At 39.9% G+C, this 27,869-nt stretch overlaps 2 protein-coding genes across 4 annotated transcripts; one reads left to right on the top strand and one right to left on the bottom strand.

Moving 5' to 3' along the window:
- Window positions 1–412: 412 nt before the first annotated feature.
- On the bottom strand, window positions 413–20,352 carry ccdc93 (coiled-coil domain containing 93). 3 transcript variants are annotated; one of them, XM_067602820.1, is made up of 25 exons: window positions 20,232–20,352; window positions 18,750–18,863; window positions 18,448–18,542; window positions 17,322–17,433; window positions 16,980–17,078; window positions 16,208–16,264; window positions 15,872–15,972; window positions 14,376–14,393; window positions 13,985–14,021; window positions 12,908–13,006; window positions 12,508–12,558; window positions 11,644–11,730; window positions 10,288–10,404; window positions 8,562–8,624; window positions 8,355–8,428; window positions 6,245–6,326; window positions 6,034–6,108; window positions 4,699–4,770; window positions 3,956–4,064; window positions 3,769–3,851; window positions 3,624–3,661; window positions 3,224–3,308; window positions 1,766–1,879; window positions 1,486–1,576; window positions 413–751 (listed from the first exon to the last, which is right to left on the bottom strand). In XM_067602820.1, exons 1-24 carry the CDS (start codon window positions 20,316–20,318, stop codon window positions 1,520–1,522), a joined length of 1,926 nt encoding a protein of 641 aa, XP_067458921.1. In that variant the 5' UTR covers window positions 20,319–20,352; the 3' UTR covers window positions 413–751; window positions 1,486–1,519. The 3 variants fall into 3 exon arrangements, with proteins under 3 accessions (XP_067458921.1, XP_067458920.1, XP_067458922.1); XM_067602819.1 differs by having other exon boundaries at window positions 413–1,576; XM_067602821.1 differs by lacking the exon at window positions 14,376–14,393 and having other exon boundaries at window positions 413–1,576.
- Window positions 20,353–22,600: 2,248 nt separating this feature from the next.
- Window positions 22,601–26,187, top strand: si:dkey-251i10.3 (uncharacterized protein LOC553498 homolog). The gene has a single exon (XM_067602816.1). The coding sequence runs from the start codon at window positions 22,688–22,690 to the stop codon at window positions 25,007–25,009; it is 2,322 nt and encodes a 773-aa protein (XP_067458917.1). The 5' UTR covers window positions 22,601–22,687; the 3' UTR covers window positions 25,010–26,187.
- Window positions 26,188–27,869: the final 1,682 nt, after the last annotated feature.

The raw sequence follows: 27,869 nt of genomic DNA, 5'->3' as shown, positions 1-27,869 counted from the left end.
TATTATAATATCAGCTTTAAAAGATGTTTTACAGCTGTGTATTTGCACTATGTTGTGTTTTATGATGATAAATTATAATGATTTGTTCTGTGTGTTTATTTATGTATTTATATAAAGTTGATAACTGATAAACAGGAAACTGTTGCTCTTTGATTTCTGTTCACATAAACTTTTTTGTAAATATAATAATTAAAAAAACAACATTTATAGAGAAGCTTTTCTTGTTTCATTTGTCATGACGTCACCTCGTGTTCCCATGGTAACCCTGCTGATGACTGTGTGTCCGTCTGGTGACACACTGGATGTTTCCTTCACGGACTCGTCATGTGACTCGTGATAACGTCTCCTATCAGTGTCTGACGGCACACGTCTTATCTGACACGAGTCCAATCACAAAAAGGCATTTCAACACTTATTATAAACACTTTTATTTATGGTTGACGGTCGCCGCTGGAAGACATGAGGTTCACTCTTCACAGCCGCGTCGTTGGCAAAGAAACTCACACATACAAAGTTCAATTTACACATCAGCAAACACGTCGGCCTGTTTGTTCAATCTGCCAATAAAACGTTTTTCTACTTGGCTGAAGTGGAAACATCAGATGTGTGTGTAGCGATGATGAGGAGACTGTGACCTTCCTCACATTAACACATGAAACTAACAGAGATATTTCCATCATGTTTTCCATCGTTCTGTTAATGTCGTCGCCTCGTTGTGTTTTCTTCTTCTGCGACGGTTTAACGGCGCCGACTGAACAAACAGCAGCAGATGAAAACACACATTAAAGTTTCTGGATTTTCTTTTGTCGTCACTTTAAGACTCTTCTCTCTGTTACAGCTGTGATGTATGGTCAACATTAATAAACACTGTATGTTTGTTTATGTTTTGTGCAGATTTAAAGGTGGTGCATGTTAACATAGTTATGATTAAACTCGTCACACATCATTAGACACATTATTGTAATTTAAAGGATTGTTTAAAGCTGCAACTAATGATTATTTTCTTGATTCATTGATTAATTGTTTGGTCTGTAAAACATCAGAACAGTGAAACATGTCAATCACAGTTTTCATTAACAGTTCAGCTTCCTGTTCTGTTCAGACTTCAGATCTAAAACCCAAAGATTTTATTTACTGGAATATAATAAGACAAGAAAATTCTCACATTTAAACCAAAACCATCAAAAGTTTTTCAGCTAAAAGCATCAAATCAAAGCTGAGTTTAACCATGAATCCATCAAAATACTTCCAGATTCATTATCTGATGATCAACTAATCAATTAATCAATTAATCAACTAATCAATTAATCAACTAATCAATTAATCAACTAATCGTTGCAGCTCTAATAGTTTTCAAGAGGATTGTTTGACTTTATGTTAATAATTTGGTTGTTAATGTGTGATGCTTGTGGTCATGAAGTTGACATGTGTATGAATTATAAAGGATGATGAAACCAGCTGTGGAATGTTATAAAGGATCAATACAGTTGATCGGTGATCAGTTCAGCTGGTATCAGAGCTACGAGGCTCCTTTAGCTCTCAGCTTGGACAGCAGCATCTCGTTCTTCCGACACTCCTGAAGACAAAACGACAGAAACATTCAAACACTCATCAAATAGAGTTTTAATGTCCTAATATATCAGTCTGTATTTATTACTAACACATCTGTACAGATGTTTGATATATAAATATATGATATATATCTAATAATGAGTATCTCTGACCTGTCAGCTGTTTAATAACTTGAAGTCTTTTGGTTCTTTACCTCTTTAAAGTCTTTGACGGTTTTGAAGTAGAGTCTCTGTTTGTCCAGCAGCTCCAGATACTCGTCGTTCAGCTGATCTCTCCTCATTTTGTTCTCCTGCTTCTTCTTCTCCATCTGCAGACGGGCAGGAAGCAAACGTCACACCAATCTCATGAAGGTGAAAATACCTTCGTAACGACTAGGACACGATATGATTCAGCTTCGCTACGCGGCCGCGCCCGTCTGACGGCTCATGTTGGACTGATTTAACCGCTCCGCCAGTTAGAAACATGTTTTTCTTGTTGTTCCTTCGGTCGGATGTTTGTTTTCATTCATCTGCTGAACTTTCTCTGAGTTTAAATCTCAGTTTAACTCGTGAACCTGTGAGCAGGATCTGTTGCCAGTCGTGGTCTGAGTGACGCGACTAAAAGCACCTTCAGACTGTACGACAACAGCAATAGTTTAAGTTTATTATTGACACACGGTGAGAGAGAAGAACATCTGTGTCAGACTGATCGATATCAGTTTATCAGATATAATAAAATAAAGAAAAACTAAATGAGAGCAGAGAAACGTCATCAGCAGCTCTGATGTTTTCAAAATGCAGCAAAGCGAGAAAAGTTTTCTTCTGTGTCAGAGTCTCACAAACTGAAGGCCTGAACGTACTGGAAGTGTCTGATGCAAACGTTTTGAAGTACACGTATTGTTTTTAATGGCCGAACACGCAGTAGAAGCATCATGAGGCACGTCAAACTGCCTTGACGCACCTACTCCGAACTTGTTTCGATTTTTGGAGCATCAAATGAAGACCCAGCGACCAAAACTGAGAGAGATAACGCAAACCAGCTGAGCACCGGCGAGCAAGTGAGAGAGAGAGAGAGAGAGACAGCGCGGCGGTGCTCGAGCAAGGAGAGCGAGCTCTGGTGAGAAGAAAACCTCTGAATGAGAGAAATAAAACGTTCTATTCTGATTATTTTACGACAGTTACGTTTTAAAGCACAAATAAATAAGCATCAAACAGTCAACAGATGATTTACTGTGAACACAGACGCTCTTAGTTTCATTTCTCCTTTTCATTCATTCATTACAACTAAAGCAGCTGTTAACAGAAAGAACAGAATGACAAAGCTGTGTTGGTTCTGTGGTTGGAGCATCAGTTATCACTTTCAGTGAGTTTGAGTCTTTATTCTTCATTCCTCATTTATCATTTTGGTTTGTGTTTTTCACCCTAAACTTTGTTACTCTGTGGTCGGTGTTTTCCGTCTCATTTCATGCTGTGTTCTGATTGGCTGGTTTGTAGTCGCGGGTCGTAGCAGCAGTCCTAAGTTTCAGACACTATCAGAGTTTCTCCTCAGATTGTCTTTAGTCATCAATGTTTTAAATCAACCGTAGTCGTGGCAGATGATGGTGAACTTCATTATAGTATTTCTATCAGTTTTAAACGTGTCTCAGGAGGAAGTTGTAGAGAGGAAGTCGTACCTTGATGCGACTCTGTTTGATTCCTTCAACGATCTGCTCCATCTGTCTGAGGAACTGCTCCTTCGCTGCTGAAGACGACATGGCCCTGAACAAGAACCACACACAGAACAACGCTGATAAACAAACCACACACACACGCACGCACGCACACACACACACGCACACACGCGCACACACACACACACACAAACACACGCACACACACAAACACACACGCGCACACACACATGCGCGCACGCACATGCACACACAGGCACACACAGGCACACACACACACACGCACGCACACACACACACACACACACACACACACACACACACACGCGCGCACACGCACGCACACGCACACGCACACGCACACGCACACACACACGCACGCGATTAAAGTGTTTCTACTCACTGTTGGAAGTTGTCATGAATGGAGTTCAGCAGATTAACCTGCAGGAGGGAAAAAGCACGTTTTATATTCTCACTAATAACAAGAACAAACGTTGTTCTGTTTCTAGATGATAATAAATGTAAACGTGTTCCTCGTGGTTACTCACCTCCTTCTCCAGATAAACCTTCTTGTCATCCAGAGTGTTATACAGAGTGAAGAACTGCTTGGTCTCTTTGTGTGTAGCAGAAACTGAAAGACACAAGAAGAAGAAGAAGAAGAAGCAGCATTTAGAGATGTATAGTCTTTATTTATTGTGGAACCCTGTTCAGACGGGGTGTTGAGGAGGAATCCACCTTGGCTGTAGAGCTCGATGAATCTCTTCTGGTACTGGGTCAGCTCGGCCCGGCTCGGCACCTCGTCGATCTTCCTCTGCAGGATGGCGATCTCACGGTTCCTCCGAGCCTGAACGGAGTGAAGAGAGATTCATCTTAAATCATATATATCCTGAATTTATCCTCCATCCTCCCTGATCTATGTGGGGAGAAAAGTCAACGTGCAGTAAAAGCTGCAAAATAAATGAAGTCTTGTCATAATCTGAGAGAAATAAACTCTGTAGTAAATGTTTCTGTGTGATCACATCTGTAAAAATGCCTTTTATTACACTGTATTTAATGTTATTGTTTATATTTACATATTAATGTATAATTATTAATCATCTGTCAATGTTTATAATTTTCTGTACTGCTCTGGTGATGTAGATTTCTGATCTGTCAATAAAGTTTATTTGAATTGAATTGATATTAACACTATGTGTCCTGTGATGTCTGAGAAGCTTTTCTAACCTAACAAGAAGGTACAATCCTGCTGTAAAACTGAATTATTTCAAACACAAATGGTCAAATATAAAGTTAAAAAGTCAGATATTGATCTTTATATCTGATAATGAGAATAAGCATCGATCTGCTATAAATCCTGTAAACGTCTCAGTCAACCAGCTGTTGTGAGTCACTTGGTCTCGTTCTTATCTGTTAGTCTGTTATCTGCTGCTGTGACCTCATTGTTCACTGCAGCTTCATCTAATCTGTGTGTTTGTTACCATGAGCAGACGGATCTTCTGTAGTTTCTCTCTGTCTGTGTTGTACTGTTTGTCTATCAGCTGGTTCCTCTCCTGAGACACAAAGACAGAAGAAGAAGAAGAAGAAAAGTTAAAGCTGATTCATCTGACCGGAGTCGTTATCAGGCGTCACGCAGGAACGTTTTAGTTTTCTTCTGTGAGCTTTATTCATAAAAATGTTCTTAACTTCACAAACTTGTGTTTTCAGCCTGATAAACGTCACCTGTTGGCTTTCATCATCATCATCATCATCATCGACGCCCTGAAAACGTCCATATAAGGCGACTTGTTCTGCTCTGTTTCATTCAGTAAAATCTTCCCCAGAGAGAGAGAGTGGAAGAGTTTGAGGAAAGCAGCAGAAACATTTATCAGTGTCAGTCGTCGTATTAAAGGAACTGAAACTGTTAGAAAACATGAATCCATCAGCGAGCTGCAGCTGTTTACTGCTGCGGACATGATGAACACGCCACAGGAGACTGGCAGCCATGATGATGATGATCATTCAGATTAAGACGTTATGATTTCAGGTCACATGAGTGTCTGTTCTGGACTCGTACGGCCGTTCGGAGTCTCTCAATCAAAACAATAACACAAGACGGAGTTTGATGACGTCATGGAGCAGCGCGGGATCATGGGAGTTGTTGTCTTCATTATTAAAACGACCAGTTAGGATTCCTTCAGTGTTCATCGTTCAGCAGGTTTATCAGACGTCTCCTTCTCTCCAGAACAAACAGACCTGGTGAATCAGTGTTTCTGTGACGCTTTCAGAGGACGCAGGACGTTCAGGAGGGGCTGCTAGCTGAGCTGCTGTTAGCTGAGCTGCTGCTAGCTGAGCTGCTGCTAACGTTTGCTCAGCTTGTTTCTCTGATAACTTAAGATCCAGACGACTAAAATCCTTCATCTGTTAAAAGATACAGTTAAAAACAACCAAGATCTAAAAAGTTTATCATTAAAATGTGGCTTAAAACTGGATAAAAACTTTATTTATGACAGTTTCTGGTGGGGAACTGCTACGCTGATGCTCTGAGATATGACACCATTGACTGCCAACCAAATGAAACGTCCGTTATCTTGATTAAAATGACAGATTCCTCTGAGTTTGAACATTGTTGGAAACATCTGGATGATGCAAGTAAACAACTCAACCAAATATCCAGAGGTATAACATCTGTCTCCTTGTTTTTAGACATTTTAAAGCGGAAAAGTTACATATTAGAGCTTTAGGAATGAGGCCCAGTATAGATGCATTTTATTCTGTATTATTAAAACGTTGTGAATAAGACGTGTTGAATAGTGAACATCAGATACAGGAAGTACCTTCTCCTCCTCTGTATCTTGTCCTGACGCCATCTTCAACTCCTCGATGTTCTGCTGCAGACGCGTCATCTCCTCCTGCACACAACATTAAAACCACTTTACTGTCAAAGGCTTTAACTGTCCGCTTGTTCTCTGTTCACACATGACGATGATGATGAAGATGCAGGATGACGGTAGACGTGTGTGTGTGTGTGTGTGTGTGTTTACTCACCCTGCAGTGTGTGCGGAACTCCTGCTCCTGCTGCTTCAGGTTTTCATTCATTGTTACCAGAGCTCTCAGCTTCTCCAGCAAACTGTTCAACAGAGCAACACGTCATCATCATCATCATCATCATCATCATCATCATCATCATCAGTCAACAGTCTGCTGAGGTTTAGAGCTGCAACAAGTCGTCGATTAGTCGACTGAAAGAAAATTAATCAGCAACTATTTTATAATAACTTTATTTATTTATACATTTATAAACAAAAAAACACAAGCAGGTATGAAAAATCAATAAATCTTTAAATTAAGGCGTTAAAACATAACAAAGCCAACAGGAAAAGAAAAGGAGATCAACATGGAAAATGAAATTTAAAATCTAAGAAACGACGTCACATAAAACCACATCTGATTTAAAAGTGTTTTAATAATCTACGAGCCTCAGATCCTCCAGCAGGATCCTGACTGAAAAGACTCTTCCTTATGAATCTGAAGTTTGGACGCTAAGTTTGATTAACGATTAAATGTTTAAATTATTGTTCAGGCAAAAATTCCAAACATCTGAGGATTCCAGGTGAAATGTGAGAAAGCTGCTGTTTTTGGTTTTACATCATTATAAAGTGAAGATCTTTAGGTTTTGGACTGTTGGTCGGACAAAACTAGAAAAGTCACTGTTACTGTTTCCTAAAGACCAAAGTACAACCTCAATGTTTGTGGTTTTGTTTCCGACCAACAATTCAAGAATCCAGAGAATATTCACATGACTGCTGCCTGCAGGTCACAGGTTGATCTGTTGAGTTTCCAAACATCAGACTGAAGAGGTTTTAATTAACTGAGGGTTAATTGTTCTGCATGTTGCTGTTTTTCAGACGTGAGACAAACTCGTCTTCTTCAAGAACAAACACTAAAGTCCTGAAGACTGCAAACATTTATACTAAGGTTGTCAAAAGTATTGATACTTTGATACTTTTTCAATACGAAGTGTTTAAAATGATACGATCTCCATTAATTATACAATCAATAGTATCAAAAGTACTGCAGCTATAAAAAAAAAAAAAGAAGATGTACAATCAGATTTTCAACCCAAAGCTGCAGAGATGAAACAACAGGGAAGCAAATCAAACCTGCAGCTGTTACAGTTTCTCTCCAGTAATGAACCCACCATGTGACTGGTGGGTCACGTGATGCAAACTCTAGCAAAAGAGTTTAATGTGACAAATTTAATGTAGAAAATAAAAAGCATCCTATTTTGTGTGCTTAGGACTTTTATCCCCTTGTTGCCGTGGTATCAACAGAGGTATCGCGTATTGTTTTTTTATACCAGTATTGTATCAAAGTATAAAATTCTGGTATGATGAAAACCTCGGAGGGTTCTGGGACAGAAAACAGTCCCATCAGTGTCGCTGCAGTTCCTCCCAGTTGCCACCAGAGGCCAGTAAAGCTCTTTGCTCTAAACTGGTGTAACAGAAGCAACAGAGAGATGAAAGAGACTTTAAAAGAGACTTTAGTGTTTATTCACCTCAAACAGCCGCGATACCAACCGTACGTTAGCTAAAAGCTAACTAGCAACAGACTACAGCTACTGACTGTTATTTCCCTCCAGTCTCCTCTCTGGACGTTTAGATTCATAAAAATATTGAGACATTTTCAATTTGCATCGTTATTCGCTTCCTTGCAGTGACTTCATATGTGTAGAAATCTCTCTGCGTTGTGTCTGAACACACAGTAACAAGAACCATCAGATATCACTCAAGTGCTTGACTGTAACCTTAAACAACATTGAAAAGCTGATAATTAATATATTTTACTGATACTGTCTCCACGGTAACGAGCTCTGATGTGAGTCTTTATCTCCTCCATATAATTTAACATACTGTCTTTCATACATCGAGGGGTTTTTGCCTCCTGATGCTGCGTCTTTCTCTCTTCTTCATGTGCCTGAAGCTCAAAAACTGTTTTTTTTAATAGAGTTTGTTTACTGACCATGTGACCTTTATCCATCAGTTGTATTATATTATTTGGCTCCTGATGTTCAAGGTTTTTGAACAAATGTGAGCAGCTTTTCTGGGGAAACGAGGGTTTAAATGACACAAAGAGATAATTTCTCTCCATCGCTCACCTGCTGTCAGCTTGTTCCTCCATCTCCTCTAAAGACTGCAGCTCTTTCCTCAGTTTCTCTGACTGCTCCGTAGCCTGAGAAGAAACGACGAAACCAAGAACACACACACACACACACACACACACACACACACGCTGCGTCGTTCCACAAAGCTCTGTGTGAATGTATAAATGTCCTAATGATGTAAATATAGATGCTTCAGTTTACCTCCATCAGTTTCCTCTTGGCTTCGTCGCTGCTCGTCTTCACCTCTGTATGTTTGACTTGTAGCTGTCGACACAAAGACAGACACGTGTTGACGCAGCAGCTTCTCTCTGATCAACATTAATCAGGCTGTTTATGTGATTTACCTGCTTAAATAAAAGGTTTAATGTTTACAGTGTTTAAATGTTTTAAATGTTTCAGCAGTAACCATGAAATAATCAGGATTTCTTAAGTGTTATGACATCAAATCAGCTTGAGATTATTTTCATTTTTATAATAAGTTAATTGATTGTTTAGCCTATAAAATATCAAAAATAATTAAACACACACAAAAGGGTAGATTCATATTTTCTCAAGTCTTAAAACTCTGTAAACTGAAGAAGTTATTGGTTGTTATAATTGTTCCATACTGGCTGCAAGGAGATCCTTTATTTAAAGGATAAGGCTGCAATTTTTTAATTTTTTTTTTTTTTTATTGTCAACAAATCTCATGTTTGGATCCAAACCAACAATAAACTGATCTACTAACAAGTATTGTGTGTGTATCAAAGCTGATATATCTGATTAAAAACATATCAGTGAGTCACAGCGCTGCACTGGGTCACATGTTCCTTCATCATGAAGAGTTTGGTCACGTTAGTTTGTTCAGAAACGGCTCCAAAGACAACAGCATCATGTTTTCAGTCTCTGGAGAGTAGTTCTGTGTAAAGCAGACGTTACTGAGCATGTGCAGTTTACAGCTTCACCAGCTTGTTGTGCTGCAGATCTCAACTTCTTGTCTTTGTACTAAGCTGTAAATTTCTCAAAGAACTTCAGCACAAAGTCAAGAGGTTGTGATATAAGAAGCACTGAGGAATAAAATATATCAGACTTTACATACACACAAACTTTTAAGTAATTCATTGTTAGTTTTTCTCTGCACAGAAGATTTGTTGATAATAAGAAAAATATATGAAATCACTAGTCATCTCCTTTAAAGAGGCAATGTTCTGCACATTTCCAGCTCTATATTTATATTCTGGGGCTCTACTGGAATATCTTTGCATGATTTCCAGTTAAAAACTCCTTATTTATCTTCTACTGGTCCTTTATGCAGCCCCTCAGTTCAGCCTCTGTCTGAAACAGGCCGTTTTAGCTCCTGTCTCTTTAAGGCCCGCCTCCTGATGAGCCCACTCTGTTCTGATTGGTCAGCTTCAGGAAGCTTCCTCCGGCTCCGGAGGCTACGTAAAAAAACTATAGTAGCAGGATTTCACTTCTTTTTCTCCTTCTTTACTCCAAATGTCAACTTCTCAAATCCATCCGTACATGTTGGAGCTGAATCACATCTGAAGTATGAGACAGATGGAAACACCTTAGCAACCACCTAGCAACCAAGGCTACAGAACGAGCGGCCATTCATGGGCGTGTATGATGAGCCGAAGTCAGCTAACGAAGTTGTAAACGAAGTGTTCAGAGCAGGTTGAAGCCCTGACTGTTGACTTGCAGGCAGCATTTCTACATTCGTTCACCTCTAGTTTTGGAACTTTGACCATGTTTAACATCCAACAGGAACAGGATATAAATAACATTCAGTTAACTGGATTCTGACTGTATAGAAATATATGTTGTAACCTTTCTACACCAGTGTCACCGCCTCTACTGTACATACAGTAGATGTTCTACATGAGGATCACAGTGACTCTGGTTCTGATTGGACAGCAGGGTGCGAGTGGACCAGTGAACTACTGACCTCCTCCAGCTGTTTAGTCTTCTGTTGGATCTGTTTGTTGAGCGAGGCGACCGCCCTGCGGTGCTGCTGCAGCGGACCGTAGCGCTCTGAACGCTCCTCTGAGGAAAGCTCCGACTGCTGCAGAGACACACGGGAGATACTCACGTTAGAGAAGATTCATTCATTCAGGAGATCTCACTGAGATCAGGTTCCAATCATCACACACTCACAGACACTCGTTAAAGAATCACAGACATTATGAAACATATCACACACACATTACAACCAGGAGATGCTGATGGAAAAGAAACAGCAGCATAAATGTTTTGTGGGAATTCTGGTCCAGAAGAAGGTCGCTGCGTTTATAAGACGCCTCTATAAACGTCTGGAGCAGCGACTGATTTATATCTCTTCATGTTATCTTTCAATGAATTGATTCCTTCTACTGGGATCAAGATGATCCTGGTTTGATCTAAAACTATAATCATTATTATGTCTTTGAATTTAACATTTAGAAAAAGCTGTTAAACCTGCATTAACTGATGTTTTGTCCACTTGGTGGCAGCAGAAAGACTCTGATGTATCATCATCAGCTTTTAAGTTGATATGTTGAACTTATTAGCAAACAGTTACCAGCAGTTACAGAGCAACATTATCATTCATGTGGAGTCGTGTTTCTGTCCACCTGGTGAATGTAAGTCCAATATTCAATCTCTTTTAGCTCTGTTTTTACTCTCTACCAACTCCTGAGGGAAATATCTGGCTCTTTAGCTGCTAAATGCTCCACTATGTTCACCAGCTAGTCTACAGCTAACTGTGTCTGTTTGCTGTTTGGTGCTGAGCAGGTAGTGTACAGCGGCTTTTTAGAGCTTTTTCTCTGAAAACAGCTGCCTGCTGCGGCCCAAAATGACACTATGAGACGCTGAGAGTGAAGCAGAACAGTAAAGTTGCAGCCAGACAGATAAACAATGAGCTGAAACTCACTATAAAGCTGCAGAGTCACTGATGATTCTCTGTAGGTTCATCACTACGAGCCACAACCAACACATTACACACTGACAGATGAAAAATATTGATTATAGCTGCTTTAAACTTAAAGCTGAACTGCAGAGATTTTCCCCCTCCTTGTTTCTCTCTGTGTAAAAAGTTATATAAAGTCTTTTGTGTCTGCAGATGAAGTTGTGTGTGAAGTTGAAGTGTAGTTAGTTGCTGCACTACAACTTCATTTAATACATTTCTGCACACTTTAGACTCAAAATCTATTTCTGAATCTGAGTTTAGGACACAGCTAGTTGGACTTTCTACCAGCTGCTGCATCACCTGCTGATTATCATCAACCAAACCAATGACATCATTGATAGTTTGATAGTCGCTCACCTTCTCAGCGTACTCAGATGCGATCTGTTTGATCTCCTCAGACTGCAGTCCCACGATCTGACCCACCGCGCTCGCCGTCAGCTTCCCCTGCACCAACACACAGCTCCGTCACAACCACACACACTCAGACAATACATTTATAATGTACAGATGAGTCTCAGTTCAACAGTTACAAAGCCAAAGGATTTGGTTGACATGTGTCCATTTGACGTTCAACCAGTAAAAATAGCTTAAAAAAGGTAAAAAGGACATTCTGTCACATGTGTAAAATATATTGTTTTGTCTTCTAATTTTAAGATGTGAGGAACTTAATGAGGGGTTGACATATAGTTTCTTAAAGCAAATTTAATCTTCTATAAGTGTTTGGTGTTAAAGGACAAGTTCATAGTTTTAGTCAGGAGCCCAAATGAACATTAAAGCTGTTTTTCTTGCTGTAATCATTCCTCCTGTTCATACTGACCATTAGAAGATCCCTTCATAATGACCTTACAATGGAAGTGATGGGGGACAAAAAAATGTATTTAAAAGTTTATCTGAAGCTAATATGAAGCTTCAGCGTCCAAATGAGTCAAATCAAGTAGATATCTTTCAACGTTACAGTCTTTTTAGTGCCAAAGTTCCTCTTTTTGTTATTATACTTCCACCTGCAGCTCAACAGGGAAACACTGTCCGAGGAAACACAAAGAGGGAATTTGATGCTAAAAAGACTGTAAATGTGTCAGATATCCACTTGATATGACTAACTCAGACTGATGAAGCTGAATAGAAGCTTCACACAGACTTTTAATATCCAGTATGAACAGGAGGAATGATTACATCCAGGTGATGGGAGTGATGCAGCGACTCCACAGATAACAGTCTCACCTCTTCATTTGCCATGGCGGCCATGCTGGTCATCAGGCTTTTGATTCGCATCTAAGAGAGAAAACAAATAAACTTCTATCACATTTAAAGGCGATAAGTTCAAGGTCAAGTTTATTTGTTGAGCAAAATCTCATACAAGAGCAATTTAAAGTGTTTTACTGAGGAATGAAACAGCAGAAAATACATTAGAACACAAACACACAGGTTTCTGTAGAGTTCACCAAGTTAAATTTACTTTCACAATCATACTGTCAAAAGTATTAAAGTTATTATAATAATAAACTAATAAACGTGCTTTACAATAAAAACAGGACACACGCTGAATTAAATCAGTAATTGTATACATACATACAGTGTTTTTACAGTCTATGTAAATTACACTGGCTGTATTAAGTGTTACCTCCTCCGCTGCCTGCAGGTCGTCTTCCTCCGATACCTCCGCCATGCCGGGAGGCGCCGCCTGCGAGCCGCCGGACAGCGACGTCTTCTTCTCCTCCACCTAGAGGAGAAAATAACAGGACGTGGAAGCTAAACAAAAGGAGCGATAAATACTGTTTGGAGACATAAAAAACACACTAAAATCTAACTTATAATAGTTGTTCATCATCTGTACTGTTAGTTCAGTTATAAAATCCAAACGCAGCACCGAGCGTCTCTCCTGATTGGCTGCTGACAGCTGAAGAGGAGTCGATCACAAAGCAGTTTAACCGACTTCACTGACATTTAACAGCAGAGCTGCTGAGAGCGTCAGAGAGTCGACGCAGGAAACAGAAACAAGTCGCTCCGTTTCCATCACTGTTGTGTCTTTATGTCATTTAGAGACGAGACTCTGTGAAAGTTTACAGTCTGTTATCTTGTGTTAATCTGTGTATAATGATGCAGCTGAGACGTTTAGGAGGCAGCTCAGTCATCTAGAATGTTTTTTAAAAGAGCTCTATATATAAATGTGTCTATTAGGGATGTGCAGTATTTGTATCTGTATCTGTATTTGTTGAGGCAGAAAAATTATTTGTATTTGTATTTGTATTCATATAAAAGTGGAAAGAGGTTTAAAAATCCTGTTTTTGTTTTTATTACGCTTTTAATTTTAGAAAATTAAAGTGTTACAGTAAGTGTTAATGAAGTGTTCCTTTGGGAGAACTTCACTTGTGTCAGTAGTTCAGCTTTATCTCTGGGGAACACCCCCAACTCCAGGACTGATGTCCAAATGAGGAAATGTGCGTCATGTAGCAGGTGGATGTGACTCCCCTCATTAAGACCTGCTGATAGACGTCACAGCGGAGCAGAGGAGAGACACTGAGATAGTAGATAGATGTTGTTTTTCTTCCCGAAAACAAATAATTTTTAAAATATTTGTTTGAAACAAATATTCTTAAAAACCCCCTATTTGTGTTTTGCCTAATAACGTATTGTATTCAGGCACACTCCTAGTGTCTATTATTTAGTGTAATAGATGACTGTTCCTTTGTAAACCTACCTTGTCTTGTTTGGACTGTTTGCTGAATCCATATCGCCTGTAAAAAAACAAAAAGACACTTAAGTGACTAAAATATCAAAATAAAGTAAGCATAAAAGTAAATAAAAGTAATCTTCAAATACACCATGCCACATTACAACATCAACACATCAAACTGCAGTAATCCAGCTTCCTTCAGGGCACAACTGTCTCATTTCATAAATAAATAAAAACAAAAGTGCATCAAAGCAGCACCACAGTTTGCATCCATCATGCCCTAAAAAAATAAAAAATAAAAAAAAAAATATGTGAGAACTGTTTTGGCATTCTCCGATCGACACGTTCAACCACAAAAAAACAAAAAAACCACAGCGCGGTGAGTAGAAGCATCACACGTTCATTCAGTACTTACAGGAGGAAATCTGACATTCTAGTACAGAGGTGGAGATGGATGGATGGATGAGAAAACAACACGTCAGAGAGATCGTACAGTAAAGACATGAGATGTGTGGATTTAAATAAGTACAGCGGCACAAGTTGAGGTCAGCTCAAGGTCAAGGGTCAACAAGGCAGGGACAGGAACAATATAGAGGGCGTATATATGAATATGCAAAACAAAAAGGATGGAAAACACACCTCTGCAACAGGTTAAATGGTTTCTCAGGTGGGGCAACTAAAGTCTGACTGAAACACATTTAATCCTCCCTCACTGCAGTAAAAAATAATAGTTTTATTATTAGAATGAAGAAAAATATCAGAAATAATCTTTTTTGTCTCAGCTGGCTGCAGAGCGTGTTGGTGTCGTGTCATGTTGTGGGACAAAGATAAAACCAGCATCTAATGGGTTGAAGTGACATTTACAGGTTTGTTTACATGCTGTTTAATGTCCTGCAGCTTAGCAGCTAACTAGCTACCTAGCTGCTAACTGACGTTAGCGGTGCTCTTTTCCTGGTGAATGTTTGTTTGATGGTTCGTTCAACAAGCTGCAGGACGAGACGTGTGTTCATGTTTGTAAGTTAGATAAGAAGGTTAAAATTTAGCAGGAAGCTAATGTGAGTTGTTGTTCAGAGTCTGTGTAGCAGGATGCAATCAGGCTCAGTGTGACCGTCTGCTCTGCCTCTGATAGAACGACACGTTACAGCTTATTACTCTCTTTTGGTTTCAGATTTTTCCCTCAAAGGAGAACAGGAAGTGATTTACAGAGCTGATATGTTGCTGTAGGAGGTTTTATTTCAGTTGGACGTTAAGACGCTGAACATGAACCACAACGTCCAGAGTTAAAGTCCAGCTGAGGATCTGCTGAGGTTTCTCTACTGTCTCTGTCTCATTTATATAATGATATAATGATCTGGAGCACTGGGGGACTGACTGATGATGGAAACAGATTCTAAAACTATTGATCACAATTAGAGCTGCAACGATTAATCGAGTAATTGAACAGAAAATTAATTAACGATTCAGGTAATCAAACAATTGTTTTAGTCTAAACATTTGCTGGTTGCAGCTCGTTTAATGTGAGAAACTGAAGATTTTATGTGTCAAACATGATAGTAAACTCAAATCTATTGATCAGACATCTAAAGTTACTACAGGTGATTATTCTCTGTTTCTGGTATTTCTTTGTCGATTCGTTTAAATTTAGAAACAAATGGCCAGTTAATACATGTTGCAGGATGCAGCTCATTGGAGCAGCTTCCTCTTTCAGTTTGCAGAGAAAAAATAGTTTGAAATGTTTGAGTTTGTGAAAAAAAAAAACAGCTCAGAGACCAGAACTCACAGAGTAACACAGAGAGGGAACACTGGGAGTACTGGTTTATCTGTTTAAAACATTTATCACAGGACTGGGTTTACATTCATGATGGACGGAAAAAGAAATGAAGAACAAACACAGTTGATGTGAAATCTTACCGGCCGTATTCCAGCAGTGTGGAGTGAACCCTGGACTCCTCATCCAGCAGGTCCCCGGCATCCATCTGCCTCCGGTACTTCCTCTGAGGTTTGTACACTTCCTGGAAAACAGGAAGGAAAAACACTAAAAACAAGGAAAACTATAAAAAAACAAATCTACAAATGACTTGCTGCTGCTCTGAAGTCGACACGCTGCAGTTACTGAATCAACATGAGCAACATGAGCAACATGATCAACATGAGCAACATGATCAACATGAGCAACATGAGCAACATGAGCAACATGAGCAACATGAACAGCGTTAAGACTTTACTAAATGAATCAAAGTGACTCACCAGAACATCCAGAACTGCTCCCACCGCCTTGTCCTTCCTCTGGAGAAACTCTTCATCCTAAAAACACAACATTTCACAGCAGCAGCTCTCAGTCAGAGGACAGATCATTAAAACTAACCCTGATGAACTCTGTTTCCACAAGCAGAGGAAGAAAACAGATGAAAAGTAAATATTGATAAAGATAAAAATACTCATGAGATAATAAGTCATAATTACGTCTCATAATCATAATCATTTCATAGTTTTGACTTAGTAAATCATACGTCTTATTATCTCATTATTTTGACTAATTAAACATGACAGTTCAGAGTTATAGTGTGACATAGAATGACATCATTTTTACTTATATAGTATTTACTCATTTTGACTTAAATAAATAGTAAATACAGTATTTCATTATTATTTTATTACTATGAATATTTCTATTTTTTGTCATTCCTAGTAAAAACACATTAAGAATCATATGAGCAACAGTGCAGACTGGAGCTGCAACCAACAATTATTTTCATTATCCAATTACCTGTTGATTATTTTCTCAATCAATCAATTAGTTGTTTTGATTTATAAAATGTCCATCACATCAACTAAAATGTCTTTTTTGTTCGACCAAATGTCTTCTGACCTTCAGTTTACTGTCATAGAAGTTCATAAAAGACTAAAAGAAACCAATGAATAATTGATCAGACTAATGCCTGAAATGATTAGTTTCCTGTCAATCGACTGATCCATTCATTGACTGATTGTTCATCATGTGATTGACTGGTTCTGGTACCTCTGGGAGGCTGTGGGTCTTCTGGAACTGGGATATGGAGTAAGCTCTCACGTAGTCGCCCATCTCCTCTCTGGTCTCTATGGCTCTCTTCACCAGCCACTGCCAACAAACACAACACACAGCCGATCAGATGTATTGATCCGATGTGTTTCAGCGACAAGGAAAGTGTTCCGACTCCGCGGTTTTGAATCAGAGAAATGTTGAGTTATATACAATGAGTTTTATGAAATAACGTACAGCGTAAAGGACTGACAGAGAAAAGAAAACGATTAATGGATTATCAGAGTAGATTGTTATTAATTTACTAGCAGGCAACTAATAGACTAATCGTCGCAGCTCTACCTGGATCACTGGAAAAATGTGGATGAAATCCAACCCTTGGATCTGATGAGGCTCCAGGCGATGAGGACACTTCATTTTCGGCAGAACAGACACAATTTTCTCCGTCAGAGCTCTGCAACGAGAAGAAAGAAAGAAAGAAAGAAAGAAAGAAAGAAAGAAAGAAAGAAAGAAGGAAAGAAAGAAAGAAAGAAAGAAAGAAAGAAAGAACGAACTCATCACTGACTGAGTCCAGCTTTCCTCTGCAGTGACTCTGGTTACTTCACAGTTAAATTAAGGTTCAGATTTAAGCTGAATTTGCAAACATTTTGCTTTTGTTTGTTACATGATCAGTGTATATTCAAGATAATTAAAACTTCAAACAGGTTAAAAAGAATAAAAGAAAGAAGCTCTTTACATCTTTAGTGACTAAACTGGGAAAAGATTTTGGGAGAACACTCCTGGAGCTTTAGATAACATAAAAGACAGTAAACCATAAATATTAAAGGATAAATGATCCCAGACAGATCTGGATCTTACAGGGTCACTACAGACTGTATAACTTCTGAGGCTCGTCCAGATGTGTGATGGATGTCTGGTGAATCATAAGTACATTTTTAAAGATGCAGATACACGTCATCTACTTGTATCATCCACCTGCATCGTTATTATGTTTTGAAAATGAAGAAAAAGAAAAATTCACACTGTGGCCAAAGTGCTGGAGCCGTTTTATTTGTCTTTTAAACTGTATTTAAAGGATAAAGTTGGTGATTTTCAACTGTTTTCTTAGTGTCAACTAATCTAATATGCAGAGCCAAATTAAACATATCAATCAGTGTTTCCCAAAGCTCAAGGTGACGTCCTCAAATGTCTTGTTTTGTCCACAACCCAAATATATTCAGTTTACTGTCATAAAGACTAAAAAAAACAAAATATTCACATTTAAGAAGCTGGAATCAGAGAATTTGGATTTTTTTCTTAAAAAAAATACTCCAAATGATGACTCAATAATCAAAACAGTTGCAGATTAATTTAATTGTTGACACTAATCAATGAATCTTTACAGCTTTAGGACCGACCAACAAAAACTTCACCTGACTTCTCTCACAATGTCAACTTTCTTCTGGGACAAACTCAGGAATCCACTTACATTTTCTGTCCGATGGTTGAGTTTTCTTGGAAAAGAAGATCAACGTCGATGTCAAAGTTACACGTGGTGATGCACCAGGTCATCCCACCAACCACCTGGAGAGCAGAGCAGGAGGAAACCAGCTGAGTGAGGCAGGACGTTCACTGACTGATCCAGGTGGGTGAAGCTGCACCAAAGCTTTGGAAAAGCTTCCATGTTCCCACTCTGTTGACACTTTTAAGGCAAAACTCTAGACTTACTGTACATGTTTTCAATGGTTTTCCTGAACATTATGGGGTAAATACAGACAGACTTGTGTGTACCTTATCAAAGGGGGACAGTCCTTTGATCCGGGCTCTGAAGTATCCAGCTGCCAGCAGGAGCTCCAGGATCTCTGCCAGCTTGACGCTCTGCTCTTCATCTTCCCGAGTCTCCACCTGGGAGACAAAAACACAACATAATGAAGCTGCTTCTGTGAGCAAGACGCTGAATCCCAAAAGCTGCAGAGATGCTGTTTCATAACTCAGCTAACTTATGTTTGAGGCAGCGGAGGAAAGTAACTGAGTACATTTACTGAAGTACTGTGCTCAAGTACAGTTTTGAGGTACTTTTACTTTACTTGAGTATTTCCATGTGATGCTACTTTCTACATTTCAGAGGGAAATATTGTACTTTCTACTCCACTACATTTATTTGACAGCTTTAGTTACTTTTCAGATGAAGATTTGACACAATGGATAATATAACAAGCTTTTAAAATACAACACATTGTTAAAGATGAAACCAGTGGTTTCCAACCTTTTTGGCTTTTGACGTCTTATAAAAAGCAGTGTGTAGTCGGGGTCACATTTCACATGTCTATGAGTTGTTAACAGCTCCACCAAATAGTGATTTTTCCCTCTAAACTTCTCACATGCTTTCATTTCAATAAATGTTCAAATGATCCAATATTTCAGCAAAAATCAAAGATTAGAGAAAAAGTCCAAAAACTGAAAACAGATTTGTGTATCAGAACTTTGTTTTTTCTTCTTTCCTCTCCCATTAATCATCTCACCACCCCTCAGATTTATCTGATGACCCTTTGGAGGGGCCCGACCCCTAGGTTGGGAACCACTGGACTAAACTAGCTAACTGTATATAAAGTAGTGTAAACTAGCTCCACCTCCAGCAGCTACAACAGTAACATGCTGCTCTAACACTGATGCTTCACTATTAATAATCTAATGATGTCATATATAATAATATATCAGTCAGAGGGACCAAACCACTACTTTTACTGCAATACTTTAACTACATCAAGCTCATAATACTTATGTACTTTTACTGCAATACTTTAACTACATCAAGCTCATAATACTTATGTACTTTTACTGCAATACTGTAACTAGATCATGCTCATAATACTTATGTACTTTTACTGCAATACTGTAACTACATCAAGCTCATAATACTTATGTACTTTTACTGTAGTAGGATTTTTCCTGCAGGACTGTTACTTGTAATGGAGTATTTTTACATTACTGTATTGATACTTTTACTGCAGTAATTCTTCCATCGCTGGTTTGATGTAGATGTTTCTGTCTGTTATCATGGATCATTCCGCTATATCTGTTTTTTAACTGTTCTTAAACTTCTTATAAAGACGTTAGACGGTAAAACAATATTGAAATAACTCAAATTCATCTGTTATTAGCTTCGACCGTTATCTCCACCGGCAGCTAACAGCTACTGTTGACACATAAATGCAGTTTTTACCGTTGAAACCTCGCTGCAGTGTTGTATACTGTGATATAAATGTCATTTACCTGAATTAAATTGCCGTCTTGGTCGTACTGGGCGCCTATTTTGGACCCAGTTCTCACTCTGTGGAAAACAGACGAACTCGCCGCCATGTTGAACCGCGGTGTGTTATTGATGACAGGTCTGTCTTCTATTTCTCACACCCGCATTCCGTGAAGACCCGCCCAACTCTGCCTCTGATTGGCTAGTACTCGTTGCCTTCGTTGGTTAGATTGGTCAGGTTTAGGCATGAGGAGTGAAATGATTGGGTTAGGGTAAGAATGTCAGTCAGAGCCAATCAGAGCAGGGTAGGGGCGGGTCTACACGGAATGAGGGTAGGGAAAAAATCACGTGACATGCCCATAGCTATTAAATGGGCATGTCATATGACATCGCGCTGTACTTTTTTCTTTTTTAAAATGACTTTATTTAATCATCTGTAAGGAAACAGTTTAATTAAATTTGTTTGGAAAAATAAATGCCATCATTTAAAAAAGGAGATTTTAGCAGGTCCGAGAGGTGAAGCTGGCATTGACATACTGGACTTAAAGGCATATATGAAAGCTACAGAATCCTTTTGGTATTTCATACTGCAGAATATTTTTTAGAAAAATGGTAGGCCTAATTTATTTTAATATGTAATTATGATGAAACATAGTTACCAAAAATTGTCTAAATTTCATCAGCAGGTTCTTATAATTTGTCCACAATTTCTCCCCCCACAAAACTATTATACAACAACAACAATAACCAGAAAGAATAAATCACTAGTTTTGCAGCATTGATATTGTTCCAGTTCCTGCAGTACGTTCATACTGGGATAGTCCAAAGTCTGGACTGTATCCTCCAAATATCTTCTTAATATTAAAGTGAGAAAGTCAGTTTCAGACTGCTCTGTAAATTCTACCCAGTTAAATCATTTCTTCTTAAATACAAAAAGGAAACTGATACGTGTTGTGCATTTTGTGAAATCAGCACTGAAACACCTGCATCTGTTCTGGTCTGAGGATCTCAACTTTATTCTAATGTATTTTTTTCAATTATTTTTTGTTTTTCCTTTAAAGATTTTTTCTTTGGTGTTTTGATTATCAAGAAGAAGATGAGGATACATTTTTTTAAAAATAAATCTTGTTTTAATTTTTGCTCAATTTTACATACATAAATGTAAATTCAGTAAGTTGAGGTTCCTCCTGCTTGTTTTTAAAATTGAGCTGAAGAGAAACTTTGATTCTATTAAGTCTTCAATAAATATTAAAGCTATGAAAACTGCTTTTATTTACAACATTTCTGAAAGATGTGTTGATATATATTTATTTAAAATATATGTATGTATATATTTTTACTATTTATTAATTAATTCTGCTCCCATTTGCTCCTTTTTCTTCTTATGTGTATTATTGATCTGTTATTCATGTCATGTCTGTGCTTTAAGTTGTGTTGTTTTGTAACATGTAGTTTGTTTAATAAAGTTTATAGAAAATAATGACAGAGAACGACAGAAAAGAAAAAAAAAGAAAACTGAGTATTGATTAATCTTGTGATTTCTGTGCAAAGAAACACATTTTCACAAATTTTCCATTGTATGTATTCCAGATATATATTGGATTGATATGCAGAACTTTCTCTCTTTTTCTCTGTCAAATGTTTTATGCGAGTGATATTTTTTATTTATCTTGAAAATAACTCAGTGGTCTAGGATGTTAGCTTTTTAATCCAACTGTTTATAATTTTCAGCAAATTCCACATACAGAAAATGAAATGGACCAATAGAAAACCAGACGTTACCTTATTTCTGATATTGAGCTCTATTACAACAAAGACCCAAATAAGTTTTAAAACATATAAAATGATTGACTGATGTTACTTGATTATTTTGTTTATTTATTAATTAATGTTTTCCTCCTCCTATGTATTACTGATATATATTGCTTTTATACATTTTATATTTTTTATTTTATTATTATTATTATTATTCAGTGGGTTTTATCTTCCATCTCATGTTCTGCATTCTATGTTTTCTATTTTCACTTTATTTTATCTTATTTTATTATTATTATTAAGCGGGATTATTTTCATCTTATGTTACATGTTTTTATCTTCATTTTATGTCTTTTTTCATGTGAAACACTTGTTACATGTCATTTCTTTGTTGTTAAACACTTTGCAGCTGCATCTTGTATGAAAGATGTTTTAAAATAAAGTTTATTATTGTTATTATTATACTTTTTATTGAATGTTAATGCCTTTACAGAATGATTTTTATTTTATTTTACTAATTGAATTTCTCGCACTTTATTTCTCTTTTTGTTCTTCAAACGTGTTTAAATATTTTGTCTCTTTGACTGTTTTCAATAAAGTTTAAAAAAAAAAGAGGATATTTTGCGACAGTGCTGCTCGTCTTCCGGCGTCTGTTTTGCGACAGCGGCTCAGTTTGAGGCACACGTGTGTACAGTCCGGACCTGTCGGCGGTGTTTACTGCATCATGGCGAAAGTTTCCAAGAAGAAAGTGAGTAAAAAGAGTAAAAAGAGCGTGAAGAAGAGTTCAGAGGCGGCAGAGGAGACGCCGCACGTGCCTTACGATGATGACGATGATGATGATGATGACGAAGAGGGTTTAAACGGAGCCGGGGACGCGAACATCAACAGTGAGGAAGAAGAAGAGGAGGATGAGCGGAGGCGACACAAGCTGCTGGAGGCCATCAGCGCCCTGGGGGGTCAGAGGAAGAGGCCGCTGGGGGAGAGGTCCGAGGCGGCCGTGCAGATGTCCGAGTTCACGGTGAGCGCGGAGGGGGGCGGCGGGGGGGTCGAGCTGTCCGACCTGATCGGCAGCTTGGACCAGACCCCCGCGGTCCCCAACAAGACCAAGAAGCAGCTGAGGAACCTGCAGCGCGGCAAAGCCCTGGAGAGCCCCCTCAGCAGGCAGCAGAGCGAGCGGATCCAGAGAGATGTGGCCTTTCAGAAGGCGTCCGGAGAGGTGACCCGCTGGAAGAGCGTGATCCAGCAGAACCAGAGGGCCGAGCAGCTGGTGTTCCCCCTGCACCAGGAGGCCCCGGGGCCCAAAACCATGGAGAAGGTGGTGACCGGCTGGAAGGCGCGCACGCCGCTCGAGCAGGAAATCTTCGCCCTCCTGTCCGCCAACAAGCAGCCCGTCAACAACCCTGTCCTGACCCCGGCTGAGGAGGCGTCCCTGCGGGCGATGAGCCTGGAGGACGCCAAGATCCGCCGCGCCGAGCTGCAGAAAGCCCGAGCCCTGCAGTCCTACTACGAGGCCAAGGCCCGCCGGGAGAGGAAGATCAAGAGCAAGAAGTACCACAGAGTGCAGAACAAGGCCAAGCGCAAAGAGTTCCTCAAGCAGTTCGACGACATGGTGAAGACGGATCCCGCCGCCGCCCTGGAGGAGCTGAACAAGATGGAGCTGGCCCGCATGCAGGAGAGGATGTCGCTGAAGCACCAGAACAGCGGCAAGTGGGCCAAGTCGAAGGCCATCATGGCCAAATACGACGAGGGCGCTCGCAAAGCCATGCAGCAGCAGCTGGAAGTGAACAAAGAGCTGACGCAGAAGCTGGCGACGTCGCTGAATGATGAGGGAAAGGAGGAAGAGGAGGAGGCGGCGGAGGAGGAGGAGGCGGAGGTGCTGCCTGACTTTGTGAACGATGCAGAAGGAGGACCGGACTCCTCAAACCCCTGGATGAGAGGGAAGCTGACTGAGGAGCCTGAGGAGAAAGAGAAGAACGACACTGTGGAGGTTACAGCAGCAGCAGCAGCAGCAGAGGAAGAGGAGGAGGAGGAGGAGGAGGAAGGGGTTGTGGAAACAGAAGAGGAGGCGCTCCTCAGAGAGTTTGACAGCAGGAGGAAACAGCGTCAGGCTCAGGAGGAGGCTGCTGATGAGGAGGAGGAAGAGGAGGAGGTGGAGGAGATGAAAGACGGAGAGGAAGAGGAGCTGTCAGAGTTCACAAACCTGTACAAAGAGATGACAGACGGCCGGCGGGACGCTGAAGCTGAGCAGGCCGAGGCGACGCCAGACGCCTCCTCTCAGCTGGAGGAGGGTCTGGTGAGGATCAGGACTCTGGAGGACGTGGATCTCCTCAGTCAGGAAGCTGATGAAGCACCGGCGGAGCCTCAGCAGCCACCGGCGCCACCGAGCCCGCCGCCTGTAGCCGAGAAGGTCGGCAAAAACAAGAAACGCAAGAGAGGGATCGAGCTGGAGGAAGTTCTCACCAAGGAGACGAAAGTCATCCAGGTCCCGCTGGCTCCGACCATCGAGGACCTGGAGGACCAGGAGGAGAAGCTGGACCAGAGAGGGCTCATCAAGGAGGCGTTCGCCGGGGACGACGTCGTCTCAGACTTCCTGAAGGACAAACGTCAGCAGGAGGACGCTGGGAAGCCGAAGGTGGTGGACCTGACGCTGCCCGGGTGGGGCGAGTGGGGCGGGACGGGGCTGAAACCGTCCCGCAGCAAACGCAGGAGGTTCAGGGTCAAGACGGCGCCGCCTCCCGCCAGGAAGGACCGCAGTCTGCCCAGCGTCATCATCTCGGAGAAGAGGAACAGCTCCATCAGCCTCCACCAGGTCAACTCGCTGCCGGTTCCCTTCCAGAACCACACGCAGTTCGAAGGAACCATCCGCTGTCCGCTGGGACGCACCTGGAACACCGAACGCACCGTCAAGAAGATCACCAAGCCGCGGGTGGTGACCCGGATGGGCGCCATCATCGAGCCCATGGCCCGGGAGGAGCTGATGAAGGGCAAGAAACGGGCGTCAGCTGGGAGCAACAGTGGTGTGAACTGGAAAAGAGAACATTACTGAAAGAATCCCAGTTTCTCCACTACTCATCTACTCAGTAACATTAAATATTTATATCTGATCTCTTTACTGGCTTCATCTTCTCACAATATTTCAGCGTTTTCGGAGCTGAAATGATGTTTGACAGATTCTACAAGTCGTAGTTTTTCTGGAACTTTTCATACTGTGTGTTTGAAATGTTTGATATTGAAATTATGGCTGCAAATAACGATTAATACTGACAATTATTGTCTCAATTTATCGTTCAGTCACAATGTCTCAATGTGTCCAAACATCCGTCTAGAACCTGAAGATGAAGAAAAGCAGCAAATCATCACGTCAGACGCTGAAAATCAGAGAATATTTGGACTTTCTGCTTGAAAAATGACAAATGACTGTTAATTAATTAATGTTCAGTCAGTTGATTCATGGTCGCAGCTCTGATTGAAATACATTAAATCAAACCTGTAAGATCAACTAGTGGTTAAATATGTTGAGTTATTATCAGCTGATGCAGTTTAATGATGGTTTTTCTACATGACATCACAGTTTACTACATACTTTAAGATCTGGAGAGTCTTCAGTGTTTTTTTTTTTTGTCCTGAGGAAGAAAAATCTACAAATTAAAAGTGTAATTTGTGCTTCAAATGCAAACTGGTCATGTGGTCGTAATGTTCAGAGTCAGTGATGAAGCCGTTGTGTTGCCATAGTTACAAACTGCTGCGTTCAGATCGCTACGTCTAGAAAAGTATGAACAGAAATGAAACTACTTTCAAGTATTATATATTATTAGTCAGCTATATGTGTTTGGGACGTTATTACTGATGTTTCTATAAGCAGCGTTTTAATTTTGCTGCTTATTTCAACTAATTAATGTAGAGTCGGTTTAAAGGACTTCCATTGTAAGGTCATTATGAAGGGATCTTCTAATGAACAGGAGGAATGATTACAGCAAGAAAAACAGCTTTAATATTCATTTAGACTCCTGACTGTTGGTTTAAGACACACTTGAAAAACTGTGAACTCGTCCTTTAATGCCGACAAGAATGCTGTGTGTCAAATATATAACAAACCAAAAACAACATAAAGTTTGATCATCTGTGAGGTAAATGTCAGGAACATTAGTGAAGCACTGTAACCTCTTATGTTCATGACTAATTAATCTGTTGATTATATTCTCCATTAATCGTTTTGTCTATAAAGTGAAAAATGTCCTGAAGGTGAAATCTTCACATTATATGTTTCACTAATCGTCCAAAATATCTTCAATTTATTATCATATAAGACAAATAAACGCTGCAAATCCTCAAAATCCAGATGCTGGAATGAAGAAATATTTGGTATTTTTAATTGAAAAATGAAATAATCAATTATCTGTCAATCAACTAATCAGTTAATCGACCAGTTAAAGAGAATTACAATCAATAAAGGTAATAGTGAGTATAAGTACTGATCGTCGTCTCTCAGCTGTTAAATAAAGTTTTAACAGTTTAATAAATGATTTAAATGAAATTTGGTCATTAAAGTGTCTGAAAATCAAAACTTATGTTAAAATACCTTTTTTGTCTTTAAAGATTCCTGAAGCTTCATGTTAATGTTATAATTACAGAGCTCCAACTAATGATTCTTTTCATTATTGATTAACCTGTTGATCAGTTTCTCGACTGATCAATTAATCATTTTTGTCAATGAAATGTTACAAAATTGTGAAAAACTACAAACAGTCAGAACAGAAAGATTTAATAAACTTGATGTGAAAGAAAAAACGACTCAAAATGATTAATTATCTGTCGTTCAACTAATCGATGAATTGATTAATCAGATCTGCTGCAGTTAAAATAAACCTGATCAACGCTGCTGTTTCATGTAAACTTCAGCTTTCAGGCGGCCAAATCTTTCTGCTGGAGGGCCGTGATTTGGCCCGCGGGCCGCTGTTTTCCTCCCTCTGATGTGAGCTGTTCCAGGCTGCTGATCAGCAGGTAGCAGGGCGGCGGCGGCGGCGGCGGCGTGCAGACATGCTGCAGCGTTTCTACCAGCCTGAAGGAGAGAAAGAAAGAAAGAGAGAGGGTCACTGTTGGAGTCAAACAGCAGCATCTTACACGTTAGTGCTTGACTTCCTGCCTCCCTCTCTCTCTCTCTCTCTCTCTCTTCAGTACATCTGTGAGGCCGTGCGGCGGCGGCGGCGTCTAAAAAAGAAAAGCCATTACAGTTGGGTTAAACCTTCACACATGGGTGAGAGTGCATGCTTTGGCACCTGACGTCTCTGTATTTCACATGATAGACACTCTATTAAAGGAGGGGATCCCGTAATGGACTATGCATCAGTTCAGGTAATGGTTGTCAGCTTGAGTGCCCGAGAGGCAGACTGGAGAATTCCATTAGAAACCTTATAGTTACTAAATCAGTCATTCTCCACCTTCCTCTCTATCCAGCCACCTCCGCGGGGCAATTACTACAGCTTCATACAGCTTTCACCGATGAAAAGAGACCTAGTCCTTGGACTCGCCGCTGCCTGCTGGACTGCAGCGAGATCCCCACACTGATTCTCACTCAAATATATGAAGGCTGCTGCGGCTGTAAATCACAGAGCCGCCGCTGTGAACGGCCTACAACTCCCATGATGGAACATGTTTTTCTACATAATGCCCATTTGTAAGATCCGCTTAAATATTTATTCTAGGATGAAGAAGCTTTTACGCAGGCGGAGCATTAAAGACAGCGTGCTGGTTTATTTAGAGACGTTTTTATGGATGTTTTATGTTTTTATTATCAAACTGACTGAAGAGTTCAACACTGAATACAGCAGCTTCTTAAATTGAATGTCTATAATGTTTTATAATTCAAATGCAAACAATATGATACAGAACAGAACATCCACATGACC

The sequence above is a fragment of the Thunnus thynnus genome, chromosome 11 (genome assembly GCF_963924715.1).
Source record: "Thunnus thynnus chromosome 11, fThuThy2.1, whole genome shotgun sequence".
Classification (NCBI taxonomy): Eukaryota; Metazoa; Chordata; class Actinopteri; order Scombriformes; family Scombridae; genus Thunnus; species Thunnus thynnus.
The sequence above is the reverse complement of the archived record's forward strand: the minus strand, read 5'-3'. Positions and strand labels throughout refer to the sequence as shown.